Source organism: Thamnophis elegans, chromosome 10 (assembly GCF_009769535.1).
Source record: "Thamnophis elegans isolate rThaEle1 chromosome 10, rThaEle1.pri, whole genome shotgun sequence".
Taxonomy (NCBI): Eukaryota; Metazoa; Chordata; class Lepidosauria; order Squamata; family Colubridae; genus Thamnophis; species Thamnophis elegans.
In genome coordinates this window covers 32921658-32947648 of record NC_045550.1, presented here as the reverse complement: position 1 = coordinate 32947648, position 25991 = coordinate 32921658, and the positions used below count along the sequence as shown (strand labels likewise).

Below are 25991 nucleotides of genomic sequence, written 5' to 3'. Positions count from 1 at the left end.
TTTTGTCTGAGGACAATGAGATGTTCTGGGGTTCCCATTTTCCTAAGCACATTTTGAACACCTTTTTATAATTAATGAAGTACACATTGACTTCTTTTTGTTGTTTGCTTTCTCAATCATCCAGCAAGCATCAGCAACAATGTCTCATGTTCCTCGGCCTTTTCTAAAGCCAGCCTCAATATCAAGCATTTCCTTTTCTATGAAGAGCTCTAATCAGCATTGTATAATTCTATGCACAATTGTGCTAACATGTCAAATTAAGAATGCTGTATAATGATCTGCACACTGTCCCCCTTTTTCCTCTTTTTTGATATTGGTATTTATATGAACCTCTCCCAATCCGTTGGTCACTGTTGTTTTCCAGATTTGCTGGTATACTTGGATTAGAACCTTTACAGATTCTTTCATCCATTGCATTTTCTTTACATATTTGACAATTCCTGTAGTCTTCCAATTTTGAAATAATCAGACTGCAGACTTAACTTCACTTCTAGTACTAGTTTCTTGTAAATATGGGATATATTCTAAATTGTCTTAATGTTGTCTTTTCTACTGTACAGAATTTCAGTATACATTCACTTGTCATCTGCTTTGAATCATTACTCTGTCCATTGGTAACCTTTAGCACAAGTTGGAATCATCTGAGTATTGAGATTTCATTTGGCTGCTTTGATCACTTTGATCCTTAGTGTCTTTAAATATGTTGTTCTAATATTCCTTCCTTGTCTCTTTTAACAGTTCGCTGATATTTTTTGTTCTAAAATATTTGTCATTCTTGGCTTTGGTTTCTCTTCTCAGCAAATTCTGTCATTTGTTCCAACATCCAGTTTCCTTTCATAGCCATGTCTTTGCGGTTATAACTGAGCTTTAAGTAATTCTCCTCAATTGTTTTAGTTTCCTAAATCATATAGTCTAACTACAATTTTCTCCTCGATATTTCTAAAGTTGGTATTCCAGTTTCCACCCACAAGCGGCACATTTTCCTTGCTTGCTTGAACTTGAAGGATAAAGCTGACCAAGCTCCTTTTTGTTACATCAGAAAATGCAGCATGAACTTTATCAACATTGTTCCTTGTTTTTTCTAGTTTGTGTCTAAATGATAAAACATTATGACCTTCTGATCAAAAGCATCAATTTCCAGCCCATTCACTGATGCTGGAGATGTCAAAGTATAGATGCTTTTTTTCATCTTTCATTGTGTTGACCATTCTCACATTCAGCTTCATACATTCCATATTCCAATTCTGCTTTAGCAGCTTTGAATTTTCTTTTCCTGCAATCATATCTCTTGAAGCTTTAGTCTAGCTGTATCATAATTACCACTGGTATATTAAAAACTCCTTAGTTCCTCCTAGTAGCATATTCAATGCTATCAGACCTGAAGTGCCAATCATAGAGTTCTATATTGTCAATAATTTTATATTGCCTATCCATGTTTGTGTGTGTGTATAAAGAAGACGTTTACCAGTGAATTCTATGCAGTATGAAATGATGCCTTTGTCAGTATCACTAAAGTGAATATCCACCTCCAGCATTTTCCTGTATCACTCCTGCCCAATATAGAAGCTTGCTTGCTTTAGCTGGACAGCTGAGATTACCTTCATTACCCTAGGTGACCCTGTTGGCCGTATGTACTCTTTACATATGCTCCCAGCTTGCTTCACTTTTTCTCAAGATCACAGTCATTGCCACAGTAAGACAGCAAAGCAGAACTATAGCTTTCTCATTATTATTTTTTTTTACTATTATCCCAAGGTATAATTCAATATAATTGCTTTTAGTGTACATGGTTTAGCATTTTTGTGCCTTCAATTCAGTGTTGACTCCTGGTAATTGCTTGGACAAATCTCTGCAGTTTTCTTGGCAACTTTTTTTTTGCCATTGCAAGTGGCTTGCCATTGTGTCCTTCCTAGGACTAAGAATGACTGTCTGAAAGATCACTCAGGTGGCTTTGTGCCCCAAGGCGGGGCCAGAACTCATAAACTTCTGGTTTACATATTAAACTCAATCATATGCTTTAGAATTAGGAAATTCTAAAAAATTGCTTCATATGTGAAACTGGCTCTTTGAGCCATTTTAGAGGCTGGCACCAGATTAAGCTTGAAACCTTATCAATATAATTAAAACAACTAATTTTGAATAGACAATAACTTTTTCAAATATGAAACTCTGTGATTAAAATATTTTCTCATTAATATTTATTACTTTTAATAATTTGCATATCCAATTTGCTAGTTATTCATACATATAGCTCTACAGCCAAGTTATCTGAGTAAAGAAATGGCTGTTCTCCCCATTTAACTTTTTTTAATCCATGCACCACCCTGAGTGGCCTTACAAGTCTAAATTATAAATAAAATGTATTGTTTGTACAGATAGTCCTCAGCTTACAACCATTCAGTGACCAAGTTACAATGGCGCTGAAAAAGTGGGTTAAAACCAGTCCTCACAAACACAGCAGTCAAGGCATCCCCAAAGTAACATGATCAAAATTTTAACATATGGCAACTGGCACATATTTAGGATGGTTGCAGCTTCCTGGGGTCATGTGATCCCATTTGCAACCCACAAAGCTGGCTTCCAACAAGTAAAGTCAATGAGGGAAGCCAGATTCAATTAATGACCACATGATTCACTTAAGAACTTTGTGATTTGTTTAACAACTGGCGCAAAAAAATGATGCAAAACTGGGTATGACTCAATTAACTTCCTTGATGAGCAAGGGATATTCTAGTCCCAATAGTGATAAGTTGAGGACTGCCTGTATTGAACATTCAATAATTATAGCAATTAATGCACAGCATATATCAGGAAGCAATAATGAATTGGCTCATTCTAGTGGGAGTATAATTTCATATAGAACACTAAATTTTGTCATTAATTTTAACAGCACAAAACTAAGATTATCTTTTAACACCATATAGTGGTACACATATTTTAAAAACAAGTGCTAATTTCTCTGCTTTAGAAGTCTCCAACGATAGATCAGTTGGAGAAAAATTATGTCTCCATAACAATTGACCAATTAGTATGCCCAAAACCTGTATTTTGCTAGGTGATATGCTGCAGTGAAAAAAAGCTACAGTGCCTCCTTCTTTTATGTCGACTGTAAAGGTATCGGGGCGTTTCTTCCTTTGCACCCGAGCATTATATGTAAGAAAGTTACAAGGTCGATTTGTTTCTACACGGCTGCTAAAGGCAAGGTCAACATTCTTCGTCAAGTCCGCATTTTTGGTGAATTACATTCAAAGGCAAAATTGGTAGGATTCGTATTTTTCAAGAATTGCCTCTAATGATACATTTGCCTAAACCTTTCCACTGTGCAGAATGAGAATACCGCGAGAGACATCACGTGTCCCTCAGAAACCAATTGAAATTAAAGACACCATAGAGTTACAATTGAGGACTAGCGAAGAGTTCCCGCATTTGAAGGCCTATTCACTAATTCGACCTTACAACAATCCTATATAGAAACGGTGTCCACATAACAATTCCTCCGTCAGCCTCTTGCCAATTTCTTTCTTTTATTGTGCTCAGAATGTGAAAAAAGCATACAAACCTACCTCGCGTGGACTCGCAACACTCCTAAGCCGAATAGGAAGAGCTTGCCGCCATCTTGGTGAAGGAAAGAAGCTATCCGTCACCCGCTAATATCAGAAGGAGGAAGCTCCTCCTCCATCGTTGCCTTTTTTTAAATCACTATGGCAACCGGAAGAGGTGACGTGTTGGCAGGAGGGTAGCGCACGCGCTTTTGTTACCAGCAGCCTTGACGTTTTTTTGTCGCGCGCGAAGCCGTGAAGGCTTTTCAAAGGGGAGGGGAGGAGAAATGGTCTTTGCCTCGTGAGCTGAGTTTGTGAAGAGAGGCAAGCATGCGCATGCGTTGCGGGACCCTGTGAAGCGGTTGGGCGGGTCTGGAGATTGCGGCGGCAGCGGCGACTTAGGATCGACTTTGGGGCGGCTCCCAGGTGCGGCACCTCCTGCTGTGCGGTTCCTCTTGAACTGGGTAACTTGCAGCGATATACGGTGGTGACGGTGGCCGCAGTTTTTTTTATTCTGAGAGAAACGGGGAGCGGGGACCGTTCCTGTTTTTTCTAAGGAGACGCCTTCTTTCGGCGGGATGATCTGCCCGTCCCACTGCCTGCTTTGCATCCCCCCCCCTTTCCCCATTCTCGAAAGCCGCCGTTCTTGCCGTACCTGGGTGTGCAATAAAGGAAAAGGGGGCGGAGGGAAGGGAGGGTGAGGAAAATGGGGGGGGGGGAGGCTGTGGTGTAACGGGCGTTATTTCGTTCAAAAGGGTTAGCGGGTCAGCAGTGCATTCCGCAGTTTTCAGGAGACGATTAGGAAACGGATTCCGCCTCTCTCTCTTTATATATATAAAATAGGAAAAAGTGGGGACGATTTGAACATACTCCGTACTCCGCTCCATCTTAGACTCCCAACGGTGTGTTGAAGAAAGAGGCTGGGTGTTGAAAGAAAAAAACTTATTTCTCGGGTCCCACCCCGTCTTAAGAAATGTTAAAGGATTCCGATGAATCGGATTTTGATCTATTGTTCTCCTCTCACACACACCGCCACAGTCATGATAGTTTGGATTTCATGCATCTAAAAGTCACCTGGATGCAAAAGAGTCCGTTAGAAGTGGAAAAGAGGCAAAGACTTTAAAACGCCTGGGGAGGAGGGGAAGCAGAAATTGCTCGGTTTAAGTGACATTCCCGGCTTGACATGTTGGGGAGTCGACCTCTAGGAGAAGAATGATACTGTTCTCTTTCTTACATTGGAGATGTTGATGTTTTCCTAGGTCATTCCTAAGAGAAGAAATCTTGATTATATTTATTTTACAATTTAGGGCATTTTTCTTTTCCAGCATTTGAAAACATCAATGTGATTCCTACAGATCATGCAAAATTCATTTCCAATAATAACAATAACAATTACATACTTGGTTGATACCTAGGATGGTGGCAGCAAACTATTAACCATTAGCACCAGTCAATGGTATTTGTAATGCATCTTTGAATGTTCAGTTGGCTTAATTTCATGTTTTATGAATAAATTATACAATTGTAGCACAGCGGCCAGTTGTTTCGCCGGATTTGGCATTGGTTACTAGTCGGGCCCCACCCAGGGGCCTAGGACGTCGTAACGTATTTTCGTAATATGCGTGCAGATCCAAGCAGTGTGGCTTTTTGCATTTGACTGATGGTGATTTTGTCAATTTTTAACTGTTTTAAATGTAATTCCAGTGCTTTTGGAATAGCACCCAGTGTGCCAATTACCACTGGAATTACCACTGCTGGTTTGTGCCATAGTCGTTGAATTTCGATTTTTAAGTCCTGGTATCTTGCGATTTTTTCATGTTCCTTCTCGGCGACCCTGCTATCACCTGGTATTGCGATGTCTATGATTGTGACCCTATTTTTCTCAACCAGTGTGATGTCTGGTGTATTATGCGCCAGTATTTTGTCGGTTTGTATACGGAAATCCCACAAGATCTTGACCATCTGATTTTCTGTGACTCTTTCAGGCTGATGTTCCCACCAGTTTGTTGCTGTTTTAATATTATAATTTTTGCACAAATTCCAATGGATCATTTGTGCTACTGAATTGTGCCGCAATTTATAATCAGTCTGCGCGATTTTTTTACAGCAGCTGAGTATGTGATCAACAGTTTCGTCAGCTTCTTTGCAAAGTCTGCATTTGGCATCATCAGAGGATTTTTCGATTTTGGCCTTAATGGCATTTGTGCGGATAGCTTGTTCTTGCGCAGCCAGGATTAGTGACTCTGTTTCTTTCTTTAATGTACCTGTTTTTAACCATAACCAAGTTTGTTCCCTGTCCACTTTATCTTTTATTTTTTCCAGAAATTGACCATGCAGTGCTTTGTTCTGCCAAATCTCCATTCTTGATTTTATCACATCTTTTCTGTATTCTTGTTTTGTCTGTTGGGCCTTCAGTAGATTTTTGTTCTTTACTTCGATTAATAGATGTTCTTGACTTTCTTTTAAATAATCAGCCAGTGCATGTTTTTCTTCTTCAACTGTTTGCTTCACTTGTAATAATCCTCTGCCACCTGATTTTCGTGGCAGGTATAGTCTATCAGTATCACCACGTGGATGTAAACTGTAGTGCATTGTCATTAGTTTCCTGGTTTTTCGGTCCAAAAGGTCCAAATCAGCTTGTGTCCAGTTAACTATGCCAGCTGTGTATCTTATAACTGGTATTGCCCAGGTATTTATGGCCTTGATTGTATTTCCACCATTCAATTTAGATTTCAAAATTTTCCTAACTCTGTTGGTGTACTCTCGTCTGACAATAGTTTTTACTTCTCCATGCTTGATGTTATCCAACTGCAGAATGCCTAAGTATTTGTAGGCTTCATTTTCTTTGCATTTAATTAGTTGGCCATTGGGCATTTCAATTCCCTCAGATGCAGTGATTTTGCCCCTTTTTATGGATACAGTGGCGCATTTTTCCATGCCAAACTGCATTGAAATATCGGTGCTGAATACTCGGACTGTATTTGTCAATGATTGGATTTCTATTTCTGACTTTCCATAGAGTTTCAAATCATCCATATATAGTAAATGCGAAATTTTTTCAGCTTTTTTGGCTGTTTGGTAGCCTAATTTCATTTTTTTTAAGATTACTGATAGTGGGATCATTGCGATGATGAAGAGAAGAGGTGAAAGTGAATCACCCTGGAAAATTCCTCGCTTGAAATTAACCATTCCGTAGCTCTCATTCCCTACTGCCAACTCAGTTCTCCATTGTTTCATTGCCTTTTCAGTAAAGGATGTAATATTTTTGCTAATGCCAGTTGTTTCTAAGCATTTTATGATCCAACTATGTGGCAGTGAGTCAAATGCCTTTTTGTAATCAATCCAGACCATATTCAAGTTCGTTTTTCTGTTCTTACAATTTTCTAATATCATTTTATCAATTAGAAGCTGATCTTTTGTGCCCCTGCTCCTTCTTTTGTTGCCTTTTTGCTCTACTGGCAAGATGTTGTTTGTTTCCAAATAATCCATCATGTTATCTGCAATAATGCCTGTGAGTAATTTGAAGGTTGTTGGCAAGCATGTTATTGGTCTATAGTTTTCAGGTGTTGTTCCTTTAGTTGGATCTTTCTGAATCAAGTATGTTTTTCCAGTTGTCAACCATTCATCAATTTGGCCCTTTTGTAAAATTTCATTCAGTTGCCTGGCCAATATTGCATGTAAACTGGTCAGATATTTGAGCCAGAAACCATGCAATTGGTCCTTTCCAGGTGATGTCCAATTCTTTACCTTTTTAACTCGATTTTTGACCATCTCAGTTGTTATTTCTAATACTTGCATTTGTTTGTTGCCAATGCTTTTCTCAAAGTCATGTATCCACTTTGCTTCCTTGTTGTAGTCCTTTGCATTTTCCCACAATTCCCACAATTATTATTATTATTATTATTATTATTATTATTATTATTATTATTATTATTTTACAAGATACATCAACAAATTGCAGCTTCCTGCAATAACACCAGCGGAATTGCAAAAAACTGCGCTACTCGGAACATATTTTAAGAAAGTATTTGGTTGATATCTAGGACACTGGCAGCAACCCATATCAACCATTATCAACCATTAGCACCAGTCAGTGGTATTTGTGATGCATTGTTGAATGTTCAGTTGACTGAGTTTCATGTTTAATGAATAAAGTAAATAATAATAATAATAATAATGGCACAAACCAGCAGTGGTAATTCCAGTGGTAATCTGCACACTGGGTGCTATTCCAAAAGCACTGGAATTATATTTAAAACAGTTAAAAATTGACAAAATCACCATCAAATGCAAAAAGCCGCACTGCTTGGATCTGCACGCATATTATGAAAATACGTTACGACGTCCTAGGCCCCTGGGTGGTGCCCAGCTAGTAATCAATGCCAAATCTGGCGAAACAACTGGCCGCTGTGATACAATTGTATAATAATAATGTCAGTATTTTCTCTGTTCCCCATTTATTCCTTTTGTGCAGAGTATCCTGGCACTTCAGAAAAATTTTCTGTAGCAGGGTATAGTTTTTATATATGGCACTGGACTATGTTTCCTGCATTCCATATTTTTTTGAGGAAGAAAATTACCTCTCAAAGGCTTCCTTTGTCCATTCTGTTGTATAGGAACCCTTTGTCAGATGATTTCTTTTTCTGGCTCTCTCTTTGTAAAGGAATCTAGAATGACTGATTGTATTCAAGCTGATTTTCACAACGTGTCATATCTTAATAAGGAAATTGAGGGAGTAAAATTAAGTACTTTTGTTTTGAACAATTAGTAATGGTGCATTTGCCATTTAAGGATATATATTTAATTACTGACATCTTTTTTGTTCTTTGTTCTTGGTGTGCTTTTCAGTTTAAAGAACAGACATATAATATATTTTTAAAAATGAGCTATAAAACTATTCTATACAATAAAATCTAACATTTACTGTAACATTTAGGTTCTATTTCTATCAAAATGGATCTGCATGTGCTATGCCTTTTGTAGTCCTGTTTTTGCTGTCCTTAACTCTGTAATTAACCTTTCCTCTCTATAAATACATTATGAACGATATATTATTTTTTTCTAGCAATCATTATATTTTTCTCATCCAGAGCCTTCATCATTATATCCAACATAATTTTTAATATTTCCCATCAATTTAATTCCACTTGTTTCTGTAACACTTTGCAATATATAGTAATTCTGCTTCAGACAGAATTATATAATTTTTCCATTCATTCTACTAGGTGATTAATCTCCCTTCTAGTTTTTAGTAGATTACTTAATACTGTCTTTTGCTATTGTTTTGTTTGTACTCTTAACTTTTTCCCCCACATACATTCTTTTCTTCAAGGTTCTCTCTTGACCCTACAAAAGAAATAGCCTGTTCAGAAACTATAACTACCTTTGCTATTTCACTTATTCAGTCAGTTTTTCATTATAAAAACATCATGTCAGTATTGGTTTTAAATAGTACTAATTTCTTTGCTCTATGTAGACATGAATAAACTTATGTATTCAAAATATATTCCTCTGTGTAGATACTTAGTCACAATTCTCATTCTCTCTTTGATCACAGAATGGCTCGTCATTTTTCTGTACTCTTTCATTTCATTCCCCCTGCCCCACATCCACTTTTGTCATGTAACAATTTATTTCCCCTGTATAATATAAAATAAAAATCAGCTGTGGTTCTGCAAATATTACCATTGGAATCCTGCATAAATACACACCCAGAAAAACCTAGATGACACCAATACATAGTTCTTTCATTCATAATTAAATGTATATCTTCACTTTCATGCTGTCTTCATTACTCTCTATGAAATCAGGCCACCTTCATTCAGTTCTCTTGCATCCTTTGTCATATTTTGAGAGCCATGCAAGAGATACATATTCTTTACTTACTTTTCTTACATTCAAAGATTTTTTGGTCTTCATATTCTAGCCCTATCCTTTGCCTTAAGATAGTTTGTAAGTTACTGCTACCATCATGGGGATGTCTCACCTGGCATTCTTCACCTAGCCTTCATTGTGAGAGAAATGAGGCTCTGTGCTGCCATTCTGGTGATTAAAAGTAAAAAAAAACAAAAACAAAAAAAAAACAATTAATGCAACTTACTGATCATGTCACCAGAACATTCATGGGAGATAGACCAACCTTACAAGTTAAAATTAAGCTTTATGTAAAACACAAAAAGTATTTTTCTTTTAAATATTCAAACTGCATTCTTTCTGTAGGGAAAAGTGTTGAAGTACAGAGCTGCATGATCCAATCTGGGCCAGTTCCCAGGGCCAGCTTTAGTCCAAGCTTTCGGACTTGTGCTGGAGCCCATCTTCAAGGAACTTCTCTCTCGGAACTGCTAGAGAGAAGTTCCCTGGAGATGGGCTACCACTGGGTCCCAATGCTTGGAAGACAAGCTGCTCCAGGAGACAGCCCCAGATTGGATTCTGCAACATTATCATGGGGCATGCATATTTTGCCTTCATTCATAAATACAGAGCTGTTTAGAAAATATCTGTAGCTTGACTTAAAAAATAAATAGAAAAGAAAATGTAATGCTACCAGCAGGTCACAAGATGTCACAAGCGAATTACAAATTGAGCATTACAGCTAAGGAGAGACACAGAGAGATTATAGGATTTTAAAGAAAGAATAACCTCATGCAGATATGCTTCAAGTCTAAAATAAATACATAATAAAATAATATCTTAATTTTTACAGAGAAATAAATTTATACCACACAAAAAGAAATAATAAGACAATTTATTTTTTTATTTCTTTATTTTCTTTTTTTCCAGACTGATGTTACCTGAAATATTATTCTGCTTCAGTTTTCTTGAACTTCCTGCAGATTTTAGTAAAATAATTTTAGGTTTGCTGGGAAGTTTCCCAGTCTCAGTTCACAGCTTCTGCAGTTCTGGTTATAGATTTAAAATCAGGGGTTTTTTCCCCCTTATTCAAGAGAATGATGGGCTAGAATAATCTAATTTGTATATTTTACATGTTTACCAATAAATGATTCTCTTAGAGTTCACTAGTTTTATTTCCATATAAGTATATCTATGTATGTATATTTGCTGTACAAACCTAAGTTGATCATAAGACATACAATAGGATCTTTTCTAACAAATAATATATTGCTTTGGACTTTTTTTAGTTTGTGCGACTCTACAGAAACATGTCTAAGGTAAGGAATGTCTTTGTTAATATTTGTTGATTTCTACATATAATAGACAATTTATATGCATAAATTGTTATTAATATTCTATAATTTCATTATTTTAGAACTGGGATAGCGAACCTATGGCAAGCATGCCACAGGTAGCATGCGGAGCCATTTGTCAGGGCTCTGTCAGCCAGTGCTAGCCAGCTGACTTCAGCATTTTTTTGAGGCCATTTTTCACCCTCCCCAGGCTCCAGAGGCTTTATAGGAGCCTGGGGAGGGGGAAATCAGCCTCCCAAAGCTTCCTGAAGGTCTCTGAAGGCTCCGGAGGGCAAAAACGGCCCTATGAGCAAGCCAGAAGTCACTCCCAATTTGTCCGTAGGGCCATTTTTAGTCCTCCGGATCCTTCAGGGAAGCCTCCTGAAGGTCCCTGAAGGCTTCAGAGGACTAAAAATGGCCCTACAGACAAACCGGAAGTGACTTCCAGTTTGCTTGTAGGGTCTTTTTTTGCCCTCCGGAGCTTTCAGGGAAGCTCCTGAAGCCTCCAGAGGGCCTCCAGGTGAGCTGTTTTCGCCCTCCACAGGCTCCTATAAAGCCTCTGGAGACTGGGGAGGGCAAAAAAAGCAAGCAAAAAATGGGGGGTTGCGCTGGTCATGCTCGCATGTGCTCCCCCCACTTTTGGCACGCGACCCAAAAAAGGTTCGCCATCGCTGTTTTGTATGTAAATTGTATTAATATGAGATGTGGGTTTTTATAATTAATAGATTAGATTAATTAAATATTTTTGTAATTAATACGTATGCAAGAAAATACTTACAAAACTAATTTCTCATCTTGTGGTTCATGTATTCATGGATGCATTTATTTAATATTGCTCCAGTCTATACAGTTCCATATATTACACTGGCAATAAAAGAAATATATTTGCTAATGTGGTAAATAAGAAATTTCTAGTTTAAAGAACACAAGTTTCTAAATTCATAAGCTTTACAGGTGATACATTTTTAAAAGAATGTGATTAATATGCTAGTGAAGATTATTTAATAATAAATTAAATAATAAATTAAATTTCTTAAGGAGTTGATTGTTAGGAAACAAAAGTCCTAAAATAAATGCTTTTTAAATCCTCACATTTTTGCATTGATATTTTTGATACAATTCCAATTAAAATACTTTTTATATTGAATCTACATTCAAACAGTTAAGCCGGACTATTAATTTTAAGAGTATCCCGCAAAAAGGATCAGGGCCCTTGCTTGATCTCAATTCACAAAGATTTATTGTTCATGCCTATATAAAAGAATCTGGTCAATTCATGGTCAGCACTAAATTGGTGCTAGATAAGAGCTAACAGAATTCAAGGGGGCTGGATTTGGATCTCTTGTGGCAACTCAAGGACTCTAAACTGATGATGCATTTAACTGCAGCCTCTAGCTCTGACTGCTCTTCTCCTATAAAAAGCTCATTTTTCTTAAAGATAATAAATTCAGTACTTTGTGTATCCCTGAATTTAAGATATAATTTGTTTATATTGTGCAATAAAAAGACTAATTTCAGAAATGTCAAGACTAATGTATTTTTACCAAGTTAATCAGAATCTAAAATCATGCTTCTCTTTCTTAAATATTTCCTAGGACATGATTCACAATATGTTCTATTTTCAGAAAACAATATAAAATAAATGGAATATGAGATTTGGGTCAATAATGGTTGTGCAAAGCCAAAATAGAATAGAGAGTTGGAAGGGACCTTGGAAGTCTTCTAGTCCAACCCCCTGTAACTTTAAACATTCCTTCTAATAGCTTGTTATTAATTACTAATTCTAAACCAATTATTGAACTGTACTTTTCAAATAACACCAAATGACTAAATTTAGTGAATCTGTAACTTTAACCATTTTCTCAATAATTTTACAAAAATAATTATACAATTTTATTTAATTTAAGTATTCTATTTTTCTTTTCAGCAACAACAGCCTGCTGAAAAGTTTGCAAATCCAGAAACTCCTGGTTATGTTGGATTTGCAAACCTTCCAAACCAGGTTCATCGGAAGTCTGTGAAAAAAGGCTTCGAATTTACCCTTATGGTAGTTGGTAAGACTATTTCTATTTTTTAAATTGACATATGCACTGTTACCTTTCAAGATGCTAGTTCAATTGTTGTAGTAAAATGTACTCTTATTTTAAAAGTAAAAAGTGATTGCAGTATATTATTCTGTTTAATTGATGCATCAATATTTCAGAATGATAAATTTTTCAAAGAACTGCATCATAGAGCCTGTTATATAAAGAATTCATCATATGGTCTATAATTGATCATTCAGAAATTTATATCTATAATCAAAAAGGTATTTAGTTTTAAAATTCCTAAATCTGAACACTAAATATGGGTTTCAATGTAGAATTTCAGTGAATAATAATAATAGTCCATTTAAATAGTTATGGTAATTATTTATGAATAAGCTTGTTTCTAACTGTATTTTTTATTGTTTAACAGGTGAATCTGGATTGGGAAAATCTACTCTAATAAACAGCTTGTTCTTAACAGATCTCTACCCAGAAAGGATAATCCCAGGAGCAGCTGGTAAGATTAACGTTGTCCTTTCATACAGTCTTTTGGATCTTAACATTGCAATAGAAAAATTAAATGGATTCTAATGGGAAAAAAGTGAAGTGTTTTAGAAATTGTTTGTCCATTTTTATTATATACATAATTTTCTCTATACAATCAAATGTATTCATTGTAAAACATCTTTCTTCAAATAAGATGTTTATGATTTTTTGAAGTATAGAAGTATATTGCAATATTTTGGGTGAAATCTGCCATCTGATCTATATTCTTGCAGCACGTCTTGATCTTTTTGCTGTTTCAATTGTAGGATGTTTTTCTTTTTATCAGCTACATGTATTGGATTATTAGAAAATCATTCATCTCAAACCGTGCTACTGTCTTAAATCAGATAAGTTTGTCAAATGTGGAGTAATATCCATATATTTGAGTTAGATTGCCTTGGAACATTTCAGCTTTATAATTCTATGACATAATTCATAATTGAAAATATATATTGGGTTGCAACATCAGAATTGATTTGTTTATGAGGTATATCTTAATCAGCTAGCTACTGAGAATTCCTGATCCTGTCATAAAGGCAAAATATCAGTAATCTGAAATCCATTTTGTTCCTTTCCTAGAAAAAATAGAAAGAACTGTACAGATTGAGGCCTCAACAGTTGAAATTGAGGAAAGAGGTGTAAAGCTCCGTCTGACTGTGGTAGATACACCAGGATATGGTGATGCTATTAATTGTCGGGATTGGTATGTATTCAGTGGATTTGTTAAATTATTTAAACAGAATATAATAATATAAACATTGTTTATAATTCTTAGATTTAATATTAAGAATTGCTAAATTTAATTACATATTTCATATGTTTTTATGTAAAGTCTCCAGATTAATGGAATATATGTAGAATAAGAACAATATCATACATGGATGAACAGTTAACCAAAACTATAGAAAGTAGCAGAAAGTCTTGGTTGGGATTTGTATTATTATAAAACTTTTGATGCCTTCTTATTTTTTTCTGTATTATGCATATAGCATGAAGGGAATTTATACCTGTCAATTCATTTCTTTTGACAACTATTCAGTTAATTTATGGAATTGTTATTTTTAAACATTATTATTTGTTAGGTTTAAACAACAATTATAAAGCATCTCTGATCATGAACATTTAAACAATCATATTTTGTATTTGTTTTAATAGTTTCAGGACCATTATTTCCTATATTGATGAGCAGTTTGAACGTTATCTTCATGATGAGAGTGGCTTGAATAGACGGCATATTGTGGATAACCGAGTTCATTGCTGCTTCTATTTCATCTCACCATTTGGTCATGGGTAAGTACTATGACTAACAGTGCTTTGGATTCAATTCCAAAAAGGCAATTATAAGGGATCAATGCATTCATACCAGAATATATATATATATTTTGAGCAATTAAGTTCTATAATTCTAAAATGGTTTGTTTATAAAAAGTACATACAAACATACCTATTATGCTATTCTGTTTCAGGAAAAGTGATGTTAGTGTAGAAAAGGATTAAAAATAGAAAATCAAAGGAAATTAAAGCATGAAATCAAAAGAAAATATAGCTAAATCTACTTTACATGAAACCCTTTACTATACTTCTCTCTCTCTTTCCACCTTTACAAATCATCCTTCTTCAATGCCCATACATAACTTTATACATTTTTCATGTGTGCATGTGAATACACAATATGTATCTCCTAGCTGGGAGGAGGGTTTATAGGTAATAATGTATCTACTTGCAAGTTGTCTTTAGCTTAAAAACCTAAAATTTGCATCAAGTAGTTTGAGTTTGCTTGGTATAAAATTGGGCTTTGGTTGTATTTGTGGCATATTGGACAGAATATGTCAAAACTATTTGTTGCCACCTATAGTTTTGCAGGGGATGCCTATGTGACATGGTATACTTAAGATAATAGCCAAGATCACAACTTCTCTATTTTATAGTGTTACATTTTTTTAAAAAATGAGATATGTTTTACAATAATAATGCATATTGATGTAAACAAAGCAGTAATTTGATCTAAGAATCTGATTTTTTTTAGAAATGTTTAAATTTCTATGTCAACTACTTCTGTTGATTTTTAGTTTGTGAAAGAATAGGAATCTAAATGTAAGAAAGTAATAATCTGTATTTTTAGTCTCAAGCCTTTGGATGTTGAGTTCATGAAAGCTATACACAACAAAGTGAATATTGTGCCTGTGATTGCAAAAGCTGATACCCTTACGCTGAAAGAGCGGGAAAGACTGAAGAAAAGGGTGAGGTTTTTCTCTTTAATTTAAGCATAGCATAAAGAAAAACATGATTCTTATATATTGTGCATAATAGGCCTTTGGTAAGAATCTAATGAACACTGAACGTTTAGGTAGTGTGTATAGCTTTAATTTTTGAAGTGAAGGAGAATAATTGCTGGCTTCTCAAACTGCAGCACTTTGTACAATGTGTAATTCTAGGGGTATGGTCATCTGGCCTTCAGAAGCTGTTTGGGTATAAGGGTGGGAAGCATATATAAAAAGCAAGCAAAGAATCCCTGTTGATTTTGCAGATGTTGACTCTCAGCCCATGTTTTATTTATATCTTAAAAGATATCTTTATATCTTTTGGTATCAGATTTTGGATGAAATTGAAGAACATAGTATCAAGATTTATCACTTGCCCGATGCGGAATCAGATGAAGATGAAGATTTTAAAGAACAGACCAGACTTTTGAAAGTAAGGACAACTTGTTAAGTCAGAAATAGTTTATCCTGTCATCTTATTTAATTTCTACAATTTATTATTTTTGCTTATCAAAGCTAGTTTCTTTAATCTGTTTCTAATCTCAGAAGGAAGAGAATTCTTCACACCAAAAGGAATTTGATCTCTGGATTGGAAAATGCTTTGTCTTCCAAATTTGATTGCAATTTTTTTTAATATTATGTATTCAGAATGACAGTATGGAGCAGGAATTTGTGGCAAGAGTTCCTTTTTTATTTTGTTTTCTTTGCACCTTACTTTGACTTAGCACTGAAGGCCACACATGGAGAGATACACTGCCAAGGTTCAGGTGAAAACAAGAGTGTTTCATTTTTGACAATATAAATTGTAGCAATTAAAAGTATAGAAAAGAAATGGAAGGGGGGAATGCCAGAAACTTAACAGGAGCATTAGTTAGATGACAGTAACAGAACATAATGAATATAACCAGCAGAATTTTTATCAGAAATCATTGTGAAGAAAGAATGAAAGCAGTAAGGTTAGGCAAGAAATTTTTAATTGGAGAATGGTGAGATACAAGAGGTTATGTATCTTACTGAAATGTATTTAAAAAGGAAGATAAAAACTAATGTAAGAAAAGAAATTAAAATGAAAACTATAAAAAGTAAGGAAAATAGAAAATAAAAAAGATACAAAGAAGTAGCTTCTGATCTTCTTTACAGCAGTTGTAAGTGCAGTTATAAACTTACCTCTTACTCTATGGCTACAACATAAATCTGTCTATAATCTGATTTGTCTAATCACCAAAACTAAAAATCATAAATGCATTTTTGCTCTTTTATGCAAAAATCCATAAGGAATTTCTAGTCAATGGCATGTCTTGTGTTTTTAATAAATAGTTGACTTTCTTTTCAGAAATTTAAATTAGTTTTGATTGTTATCAAACTTCTAATTGCAAAGCACAGTGAGCTTGTAAGAGTATTTTTTTCTTCAATTCCAGACCAGCATTCCATTTTGTGTTGTGGGATCCAATCAATTAATTGAAGCTAAGGGTAAAAAAGTTAGAGGTCGTCTTTATCCCTGGGGTGTTGTTGAAGTGGAAAATCCAGAACATAATGACTTCTTAAAACTAAGAACCATGCTGATGTAAGTAAACTGCATTTATCCCTGTATTTTGGTCATTGTTCACCTTATTTTTATCTCCCACACAATACAAGTTTTTTTTACATGTCCATTACTCATGATAAAATGTCCTTCCATGGTGTTCATATTTCCAACATGCATCTATTTGTGGAGAAATAATATTCTTAAAATTTTTACTGTTTGTGTTATGTATAAAGGTATGTTATATAACTATTAAAGGACTTGGGTAGCAAACACAATAACAATGTAGGATGTATGCATTTCAGAGCATGTTTAACCCATTGGGTTAGGCAATTTTATATCCACTTTTCACTGTCATTGTTTCTAATGCATAATTTTTTATTTGAGGATTAAAATAAAGTTGAGCTGTATTAAATTATTATACCCAAAGTTTTTTTGTCATTCCAGCACTCATATGCAGGATCTTCAAGAAGTGACTCAAGATCTTCACTATGAAAACTTCCGTTCTGAAAGACTTAAAAGGGTGGCAGGTAAGTATCTCTTACTAAATGGTCTATGGTTCTATTATATTTCAGGTTTTCTTGCCATGTTTTGATTGCTACCATTTTGAATATATGTCAAATACTCTCCAAGCATACCTAACAATTAATGTATTTGGGCGTATTACTCTTATTATATATTTTTTTTCTGTAAAGAGTAACAGCATTCTTTCAGTTATTAGGAACAGGTGCTAACTTCACATGCATTAAACATGCATGCAAACTTCATCCATATTTTAATGTTTCTCCAGTTATGCCATTTAAACCTCCAGCCATGATATTTTTCAATGTTCTCATTGTATTAATGACTTCTCTTTTCACCAATTTTCTTAACATTCTAATTCAAAGTATTTTTTTTAATTCCACTTTAACATCTCACTTATTCCCCAAACATTCTAAAATGTTATTCCAGCATTCAGTTATTATTATTATTATTTTTTGAGTGCATTCTTGTTAGCCCCTTTCCCCCTTTTCAAAATACTATTTTATTTGGATTAAAATCACTGCATTTTCTGTTCCATTTTTAACTGTCCCTTGTTCTCATTTACTATGTTTTTGCAACTCTTTTCTCTGTGTATACATTACACAGAATTTTTCATCTTTAACATTTTTCATGTGTTCAGTTTTATATGATTTCATTTTATTGTTCTACCAATTATCCTTTTTATTTTCATTCTGTGGCATTTTGCAAGAGTTTTCATTCTGTTTCATGCAGCTGCTATCTCATATTTTTTCATATAGGTTTTGAACTTTTGGTTCCTGCAATCATTCTACTTATATTTGAATTTCTTTTGTTTCATTTTTTACACTTATATTAATTTGTGTTTTCATAATTTAAATAATATTATTTTATTTTATGACTTACAGTGTAATAATCCTTTCATTAATTATTGAGCCTACATTACTTCCATACTTTATGCATGTATTCCACAATTCTATTTCCCAAAATTGATCCACCCTCATTTACAACTACAACATTCTTTCGCTTAGTATTAGAAACACTTGGCTTTGTAATGTTTCATTGATGAGTGCATGATCTACTCCTATCTACTCCTCTTTCTTTCCAAGTTATTTTCTTCCCATGTTCATCATAGATGACTCTTAAAGGTTACTAACTTTAATACCCATACCAGAATGTTCTGCTATCAGTAGAGATATAATTCCAGTCAGTTTTGATACAGTCATACACTGATTTACTCTAGTCTAAAGCATTGCCATGATATTCTGTGTAGCTAGTATCTCTCAACTAGAAATTTCATTGTAAACCAACATTCCTTTGACAGGTTTCTTTGTAGAATGAAATGGACAGCATATAAATTTAATAACTAAAGAATAGTAAATCCCATCACCTAGGAAATACATACAGTATTGTAATAACTATTCAAGTAATCATCTTTCCTTCTTACTACCATTGTATCCGCATTTTAAAAATACTGGTCATTAGTATAAGTATAATCCTTATTGTCATTGTACTTAAATATAACAAAATTAGTTTTAACCTCATTGGTGCAAAATTATGACAAACGAAAAAAGAAAGAAAAAGAAAAAAAACTAGCGTGTGCATGGAGTGATTGTGGTTGTATTTAAAAGTCTCACAGCCCAAGGATAGAAACTATCTTTACACATGTTTGTTTCGGCTGGCTATACTTTGATGCCTTCTGCCTGATGTTAAAGTGCAAAGAGACACTGACCAGGGTGTGAATCATCTCTAAGTATCTTCCTTACTCTGATAAAGCAGCAAGATTAGTAGTTAAATACTATCAGATACAAAACAGTATTTAACTAGAACTATATGTTTGCATTAAATTCCTTCTTTTTCCCCCTCCTAAATGTAGAAAAGTTGAAGATGAAGAAGTTAATAAAGATCAAATCTTGCTTGAAAAGGAAGCAGAAGTAAGAACTTCATTTAAATATATATATACTGTATTTTGAATCTTCAAATCATTTGATATTCATAAACAGTTCTGAATTCCTACACCATAGGGACAGGATATTATTCATCAGGATTTTGCCAAGAAATTACAAAGTTATTAGTAAGCTTTTCTAAGTAAAGATTAAAACTTTAAAGGCATCTAGCACAAAACACTTCTCAATCTGAATTCTCTGAATGGTATCCTTTTGCAGGGGCCATAAATTTGAAATTAAAACAATTACAGCCATTCATTGATTTATAATTAGTGAGAAAGGAGAGGCAAACATGTATGGCTCAATCCAGATTCAAAGGGAGCCCTAATTTGATATGATGTACTAAGACTGTTTTCTAAGTAAAAACTGAATTTATGTATTTTGTCAGAAAATTCTGAATGCTATGTAGATTAGGTTTATATAGTAGCAATAGGAAAGTAATCTCATGCAACTATATAATTAAAGTATACTCCAAAGAAACTTGATCATCATTTGGTAATTCTTCAGGTATACAAAATATGGAATTTTTAATTGACACTGGTGACTTAAAATCAGTTTATTGCAGCCTTTCAGTTCAAAAGAGATTTCATTCCGAGTTTTTAATAACTAAATATGGACTGTAACTGTTTATTTGGATTTAGATGTCATGCCATCCTGCTTTAATAGCTGAATTTTGTTATTAAACTATGGTTTATTGTTGCCTGTCAGCATAATTGATCTGGTTTGTTATCTCTTAGATTTGTATAATGAAATAAAGCCTTATATCATGATGGCCTTGATGTTAATTCATGTGAATTGAATCCATTGACCTCTGTAGAATCTGTTTAAGCATCATACTAAAAATGTAAAACTGAACCAGAAACTGAAAACTATGCAGCCCCAATTGCTGAATTCTAGTTCTCCACATCCATAACCCAGTGTTTTTCAACCTTTTTTGTGCAAAGGCACACTTTTTTCATGAAAAAAATCACGAGGCACACCACCATTAGAAAATGTTAAAAAAATTTAACTCTGTGCCTATATTGACTATAGGCAGGTGTTTTTCCCACGGCACACCTTATACTATGTCACGGCACACTAGTGTGCCGCGGCACAGTGGTTGAAAAACACTGCCATAACCAATGTATCCACTGTGGGATATGATGGTATCTATAATTCAAAAATATCTGGAGAGCCATAGGTTTCTTACCTGTACTGCACATCAGTTTGGGGGAGTAGGGGATTAAACTGGTGAAAAAAATTTACCTTATGATACCATTATCACATACTACAAAAGAACCATAGTTTTAGATGAAAGATACAAAATCTGTTTTTTTAATTAGTGATATTTTGGTTTAATGTTTTGTTATAAGCTGCCAAAGCACTCCATTAGTTGGAGGAATGGCTAGCCAATGTAGAAATGATATTCTTTTGTTTTAGCTTCGCCGCATGCAGGAAATGATTGCAAGGATGCAGGCACAGATGCAGATGCAAAGGCAGGGAGGTGAAGGAGATAGCAGTGCAACTCATGGGTACAAAGTTTGAATTATTTGGTAAGAACACTTTTATACTAAAACTAGTATATATAAAATATTGCTTTGAAAATTACAGTATTACAGATTTGATCTTTTATCATGATTTTGACTTAGATAAATAACTTGAAGAGTGACATAAATACTTAATTCTGAAATAAAAAGGAATCCATTTATTTAATTATTTGCTCATTCATTCAAGTACTACAGTTGTCTATTTGCCATAAGGCTTAAATTAAAAAAATAAAATGCATATATTAATAGATTAAAGAACCAATTCTCAATTGACTTTGCAAATGTTTGGACAGCATATGTTTATATTGTTCACTGTATACTATATCCTGTTCTTTAGGGGAGGAGTGGCTTTTAAAATCAAGAAAAATGAGATAATGCTTTATCCATTTTCTGTATTATCTCAGCTACTGTGCCAGCATAGTTTAACTTCCCTTCCTCACTTTTAAAGAACCAAATCAAAACACAAAATGATACAGAGAAGAGAGCAGGGTCGGCTTCATTTTTCCCCTAAATGATCAAGTAATGAACTACAACATTTAACACAGCATAGAGATAGTTCTCGCTTAATGATCAGTGACTTAATGACCAATCAAAGTTACAAAACTACTTGTTTGGGGGCCAAACTACAGTTCTGGAGGCCATACCATCTCAACTTATTCCCCTACAGTCCTATGATCACATTTTGGGACTTGATAACTGGCTTGCATTTATAGGCATTTGCAGTGTCCTGCAGTCACATGACCATGATTTTCTGTGTTTTTGTTGGTTTCAACATTCACTTCCCATTTCCAGAGGAAAAAAAACCATTGAAAAATACTCATTTAACAGCTGCCACATTCGCTTAATGACTGTGATATATGCTTAATAATTACAGTGTAAGGTTAACGACGACTGCAAAAAAGGTAATAAAAACAGGCATGGCCATGGGCATCATACAATGTTATGCAGTAATATTCTGTAACAAGTGAATATTATTACTATGGCGGCCAAAGGAAATTGAGAAAGTGTATGCATAGAAGAGGGACGCGGTGGCTCAGTGGTTAAGATGCTGAGCTTTCAAGGTCAGCAGTTCAGCGGTTTGAATCACTAGTGCACGTAACGGAGTGAGCTCCTGTTATTTGTCCCAGTTTCTGCCAACCTAGCAGTTCGAACGCACATAAAAATGCAAGTAGAAAAATAGGATCCACCTTTGGTGGGAAGGTAACATTGCTCCATGTGCCTTTGGGGTTTAGTCATGCCGGCCATATGACATCATCGGACAGTGCTGGCTCTTCGGCTTTGAAACGGATATGAGCTCTGCCCCTAGAGTCGAATGACTAGCACATATGCATAGATAGTTGGGGATATTTCCTTTTTTTTAGGAATACATTGCAAAAACAAGAGGGAGTTAAATAGGCTAATAAAAACAAGAGGAAAAATGATTAGAACAATATACTCTTTTGTGGTTTCCTGTGATCTTTATGCTGTAATCTTTCTTTATAGTATGTGTCTAGGAAATGATGCCATTATTATTGTATTAGTAAATTTGTAGGAGGAATCTATAGGTATTGTTCCTTCCCAGATTTGTAATTGAAAAGTTTGGTTATCATTGTTGCTTTTAATTATATTTTTTATATTATTATATAATTAAATATATAATACTATAATATACTGTTAATCATTTTAAAAAAGTAGGCATGACCATGTAACATGTCAATATTCTCTTTTCATCATTGCAGATAACTTTCATTAATTGGAATCATTTAAGACTTAAGACACAGAGCTTATTTTGTGGGAAGAGTTACTGCTTATCCTGCTGTGACTTGGAAGGTCTGTTAACATTCAGCAAACAAATATATAGTTGTTGTAATCTCTATTTTGTAAACAAATAAGGTTTCTTTAGTTTTTTTAAATGTTAAATGCAATATGAGTTCGTTAAGATTTACTAATATTTTATTGAGCTGATTTTACTGTGCAGACTACACAATGTTTAGATTTTCCCTAGCCTGTTGTTCATCTAATACTATGGACTAATGCCACTGAGGGTTGGGTTTTTTGTTTTGTTTTTTTGCACTCAATATATAAATTGATTATAACCACATTATATTTATGGTTTAAATTCTTATTCTTTTTCCTGATTTTCTTTTTACAGCTGACATAATTGTTTGAAAGTCCCTTTAACTTACCTACCCTATAAATATTATGTATTGCCTTTTTCTTTGAAATATCATTGTAAAGGTTTTCATAGGAAAGATTAAAGTAAGTCTTAAAGGAATGTTCATTTTTTTTGGAATAGAGACCTTTGCGTTCAGACTGACCAACAAGAAAATAAGTGATGATATTTTCAACTTTTTTCAATGTTACTCTTTTTATATACAGGTAGTCCTTGACCTATAACCATAATTGAGCCTGGAATCTTAGTTGTTGAGTGAAGCAGTTGTTAAATGGCACATCCCATAACTGCTTCCCTCAATGACTACCATCCTGGCTCATTCATTTACAGTTGTTAAGTGACCTTGTGGATCATTCAGCAGAGTGAGGGGATGTTGCACCAGGTAGGGAGCCTGGGATCCACAGGGATACATAAACCTGCTGATGTCTCAGAGGATTCAGCGGGTTCCAATCCAGCCACTCAGCCACCCAGGGAGCCTCAGGCTAGCTATGGAAGCTACCACATATACAAAGCTGCTGCAGGTGGCTGGGTGAGTTGCTCCCCTCTGTCCCCTCCACTTGCAACTTCCCTGCTAGTTTCCCAGCAGAAAAGATAGCAGATGGCATTCCCATGATCATAGGGTGCTTGGAAACTGGTTGTAACTGCAAATAGGCTGCCAAGACCTTGAAATGTGGTCATGTGATGGGGGGCAGTGCTACACTTTATAATGTTTGGAAGCACTTTCCAATGCTATTGCAACTATAATCAATTGTGAAATAGCTAGTTGTAAGACCAGAACTACCTATATGAACTAACATGTCAGTCTTTATGCCTTGTCTATTTGTGGACTGCTGTACTTTGCCAGTGCTATACAGTAAATTCAAGTAAATTCCATGTGTGTAGCATTTTGTATCATGTGAGTTTAAAAGAAGTAATATAATTTAGAAAATAAATCAGTTATTTGTTCAGACTTTTTTAGGTTTATTCTTTCAGATTTTCAAGTTTTTATTTTATTTTTGAAGAAAGCAAGGTCAAATTGTACCGATGGCATGTGTTTCTACAAAGGATGATCATAACCTATCCATCATGGAAGAAACTAGCTACTCCCTGATGACCCAGTATACCCATGACGTACATACATACTGACAGACATAAATACTGTACTTGGAAATACTGGAAAGAGAGTGACTTAATCTAATGTCCTTCAGGCTTGTAGCACTAAAAAAATCATTATGGCATTTTCATCTTGATTGTTGTTACACACAGATTATCAAAAACCTTATGTGGTGCATATTTTAGTCTGAATTTACTATATTCAAAATAAAATCCAAATTATATTCTTTAAGTCTGCAATGAATGATATATAAACATAGCAAAAATGTTCTGCCATTTATTAATCCAGGATTTTCATTTTAAAAGGAGATCATAGAAAGATTTCACTTTGATCTTATAATTTATTTGGAAAATATAATACTAATCTGAAAAGTTTTCACAAATAGCATTTTTTCCCTTAGAAAGACAATAATTGTTCAACACCTCTTCTGTTCAGAAGTAACACCTACAATCATTTGTGTCCTACATAGGATATGTTACTGGGTTAAATTATGCTACTTGATTTGAACACACTTTTTACCTAGAATGTTTTAGATCTGGGCTGATTTCGGTATTATTTGTATGAAGCTGTAATTATAATTAAATAGCAAGGAGAAAAATTCCTGGTATTTGAAAACCTGTGAAAATGTGAATGTGTGTGCCAAATAACTAGTATAAACCTAACCCTACTGTACATTAGTTTCATTAACTGACTTTAAAGAATTGTTCAATATTTTTAAATATATTCTATTCATCTTCATGTATTGTTTGCTGTAATTAGACCTTCATTCTATACTATAACTTAGTCTTATTTGTGGTGCTACATTTTAAGAATTTTGGCTTTTATGATCACTTATAAAATCCATACTGCTAAAACTCAATTCCTGAACAGCTGTAATTTACTAATTTGAATTGTACCTTTTTAAGTAAGGTTAAATTTTTTAACAGTGTATTTCCATGAGGTTGAATTATGTTTCCAGTCTGTGCCTGATATAGGAATAATGAAGTATCTGTACCTATTTCCATGAACTAAGCTACATTTGAATATTCAGCCTAGAATAAAAAAAATAAATTTCTCAAGTTTTTGGGAACATGAAAAAATGGTTAGCATCACAAATGGTCTTTGTCTTTCGAACTAATATAATTACAATTGTATATTGTTATATTCTTTAACACTTTTACTGGATTTTTATAACTCGGGTACTCAAAGGGCTACTTTTTGTATAAGACAGTATAACCTCTAATTGATTTTCTGTACCTTAATTTTAGCCCAGATTATTAATAAACCCAATAAACTGTTATGTACTAATCTGCTGAAGTGTGTGGTTATATTAAATGATATAGGTGATATGGTAGCTAATTAAAAACAGTTTCTTGCAAAAACTGTTGATGACAGAGCTTAAAATAATATGTTCCATACACAAAACATTTATATCAACCAGTTGTTTTGCTGCTGACATGTGTTACCAAAATGTTGATACTCTTAGAAGTTGGGCAAGATACACATAATATTTGGTTCCATATGAACCTCGTTGTTTCACAACTGTTATTATTACATCTTCCTTTTCAGTGGTATAAGAACATTGATATGAACTTCCAATATTGTCATTAATGATATTAAAGGCTAATACTTAGTTCAACAATACTTGGATATGTGCATAAAAAGAACAGTTTCCCAAGTATAGATAAAGGTAAAGTTGCCCAGTCGTTTCGGACTCT

General features: G+C 34.3%; 2 protein-coding genes across 4 annotated transcripts in view; one reads left to right on the top strand and one right to left on the bottom strand.

Annotated features, from left to right (window-relative positions):
- Window positions 1–3647, bottom strand: part of HDLBP (high density lipoprotein binding protein) — a 62038-nt gene extending 58391 nt beyond the window's left edge. Inside the window, exon 1 of the transcript XR_004256058.1 lies at window positions 3564–3647. The gene's annotated coding sequence lies outside the window, so the exon portion shown is untranslated. The remainder of the gene's footprint in view (window positions 1–3563) is intronic.
- A 114-nt stretch (window positions 3648–3761) lies between these two features.
- Window positions 3762–25585, top strand: SEPTIN2 (septin 2). 3 transcript variants are annotated; one of them, XR_004256059.1, is made up of 13 exons: window positions 3762–3965; window positions 10679–10708; window positions 12651–12777; window positions 13181–13267; window positions 13876–13999; window positions 14452–14586; window positions 15419–15536; window positions 15889–15990; window positions 16976–17121; window positions 17527–17609; window positions 19454–19511; window positions 20943–21055; window positions 22768–25585. XR_004256059.1 is itself a non-coding variant. In XM_032225218.1 (13 exons), the coding sequence occupies exons 2-12, from the start codon at window positions 10700–10702 to the stop codon at window positions 21045–21047; spliced, it is 1098 nt and encodes a 365-aa protein (XP_032081109.1). In that variant the 5' UTR covers window positions 3762–3965; window positions 10679–10699; the 3' UTR covers window positions 21048–21055; window positions 22768–25585. The 3 variants fall into 3 exon arrangements, 1 of the variants encoding a protein (XP_032081109.1); XR_004256060.1 differs by having other exon boundaries at window positions 3762–4003; XM_032225218.1 differs by having other exon boundaries at window positions 17527–17613.
- The last annotated feature ends 406 nt before the right edge of the window (window positions 25586–25991 follow it).

Bases quoted from the DNA above. Each gene is read 5' to 3' on its own strand.
- SEPTIN2 (XM_032225218.1), top strand. The intron at 13,268-13,875 runs GTAAGATTAACG...TTCCTTTCCTAG, and splicing joins GATAATCCCAGGAGCAGCTG to AAAAAATAGAAAGAACTGTA. The intron at 17,122-17,526 runs GTAAGTAAACTG...TTGTCATTCCAG, and splicing joins AAACTAAGAACCATGCTGAT to CACTCATATGCAGGATCTTC.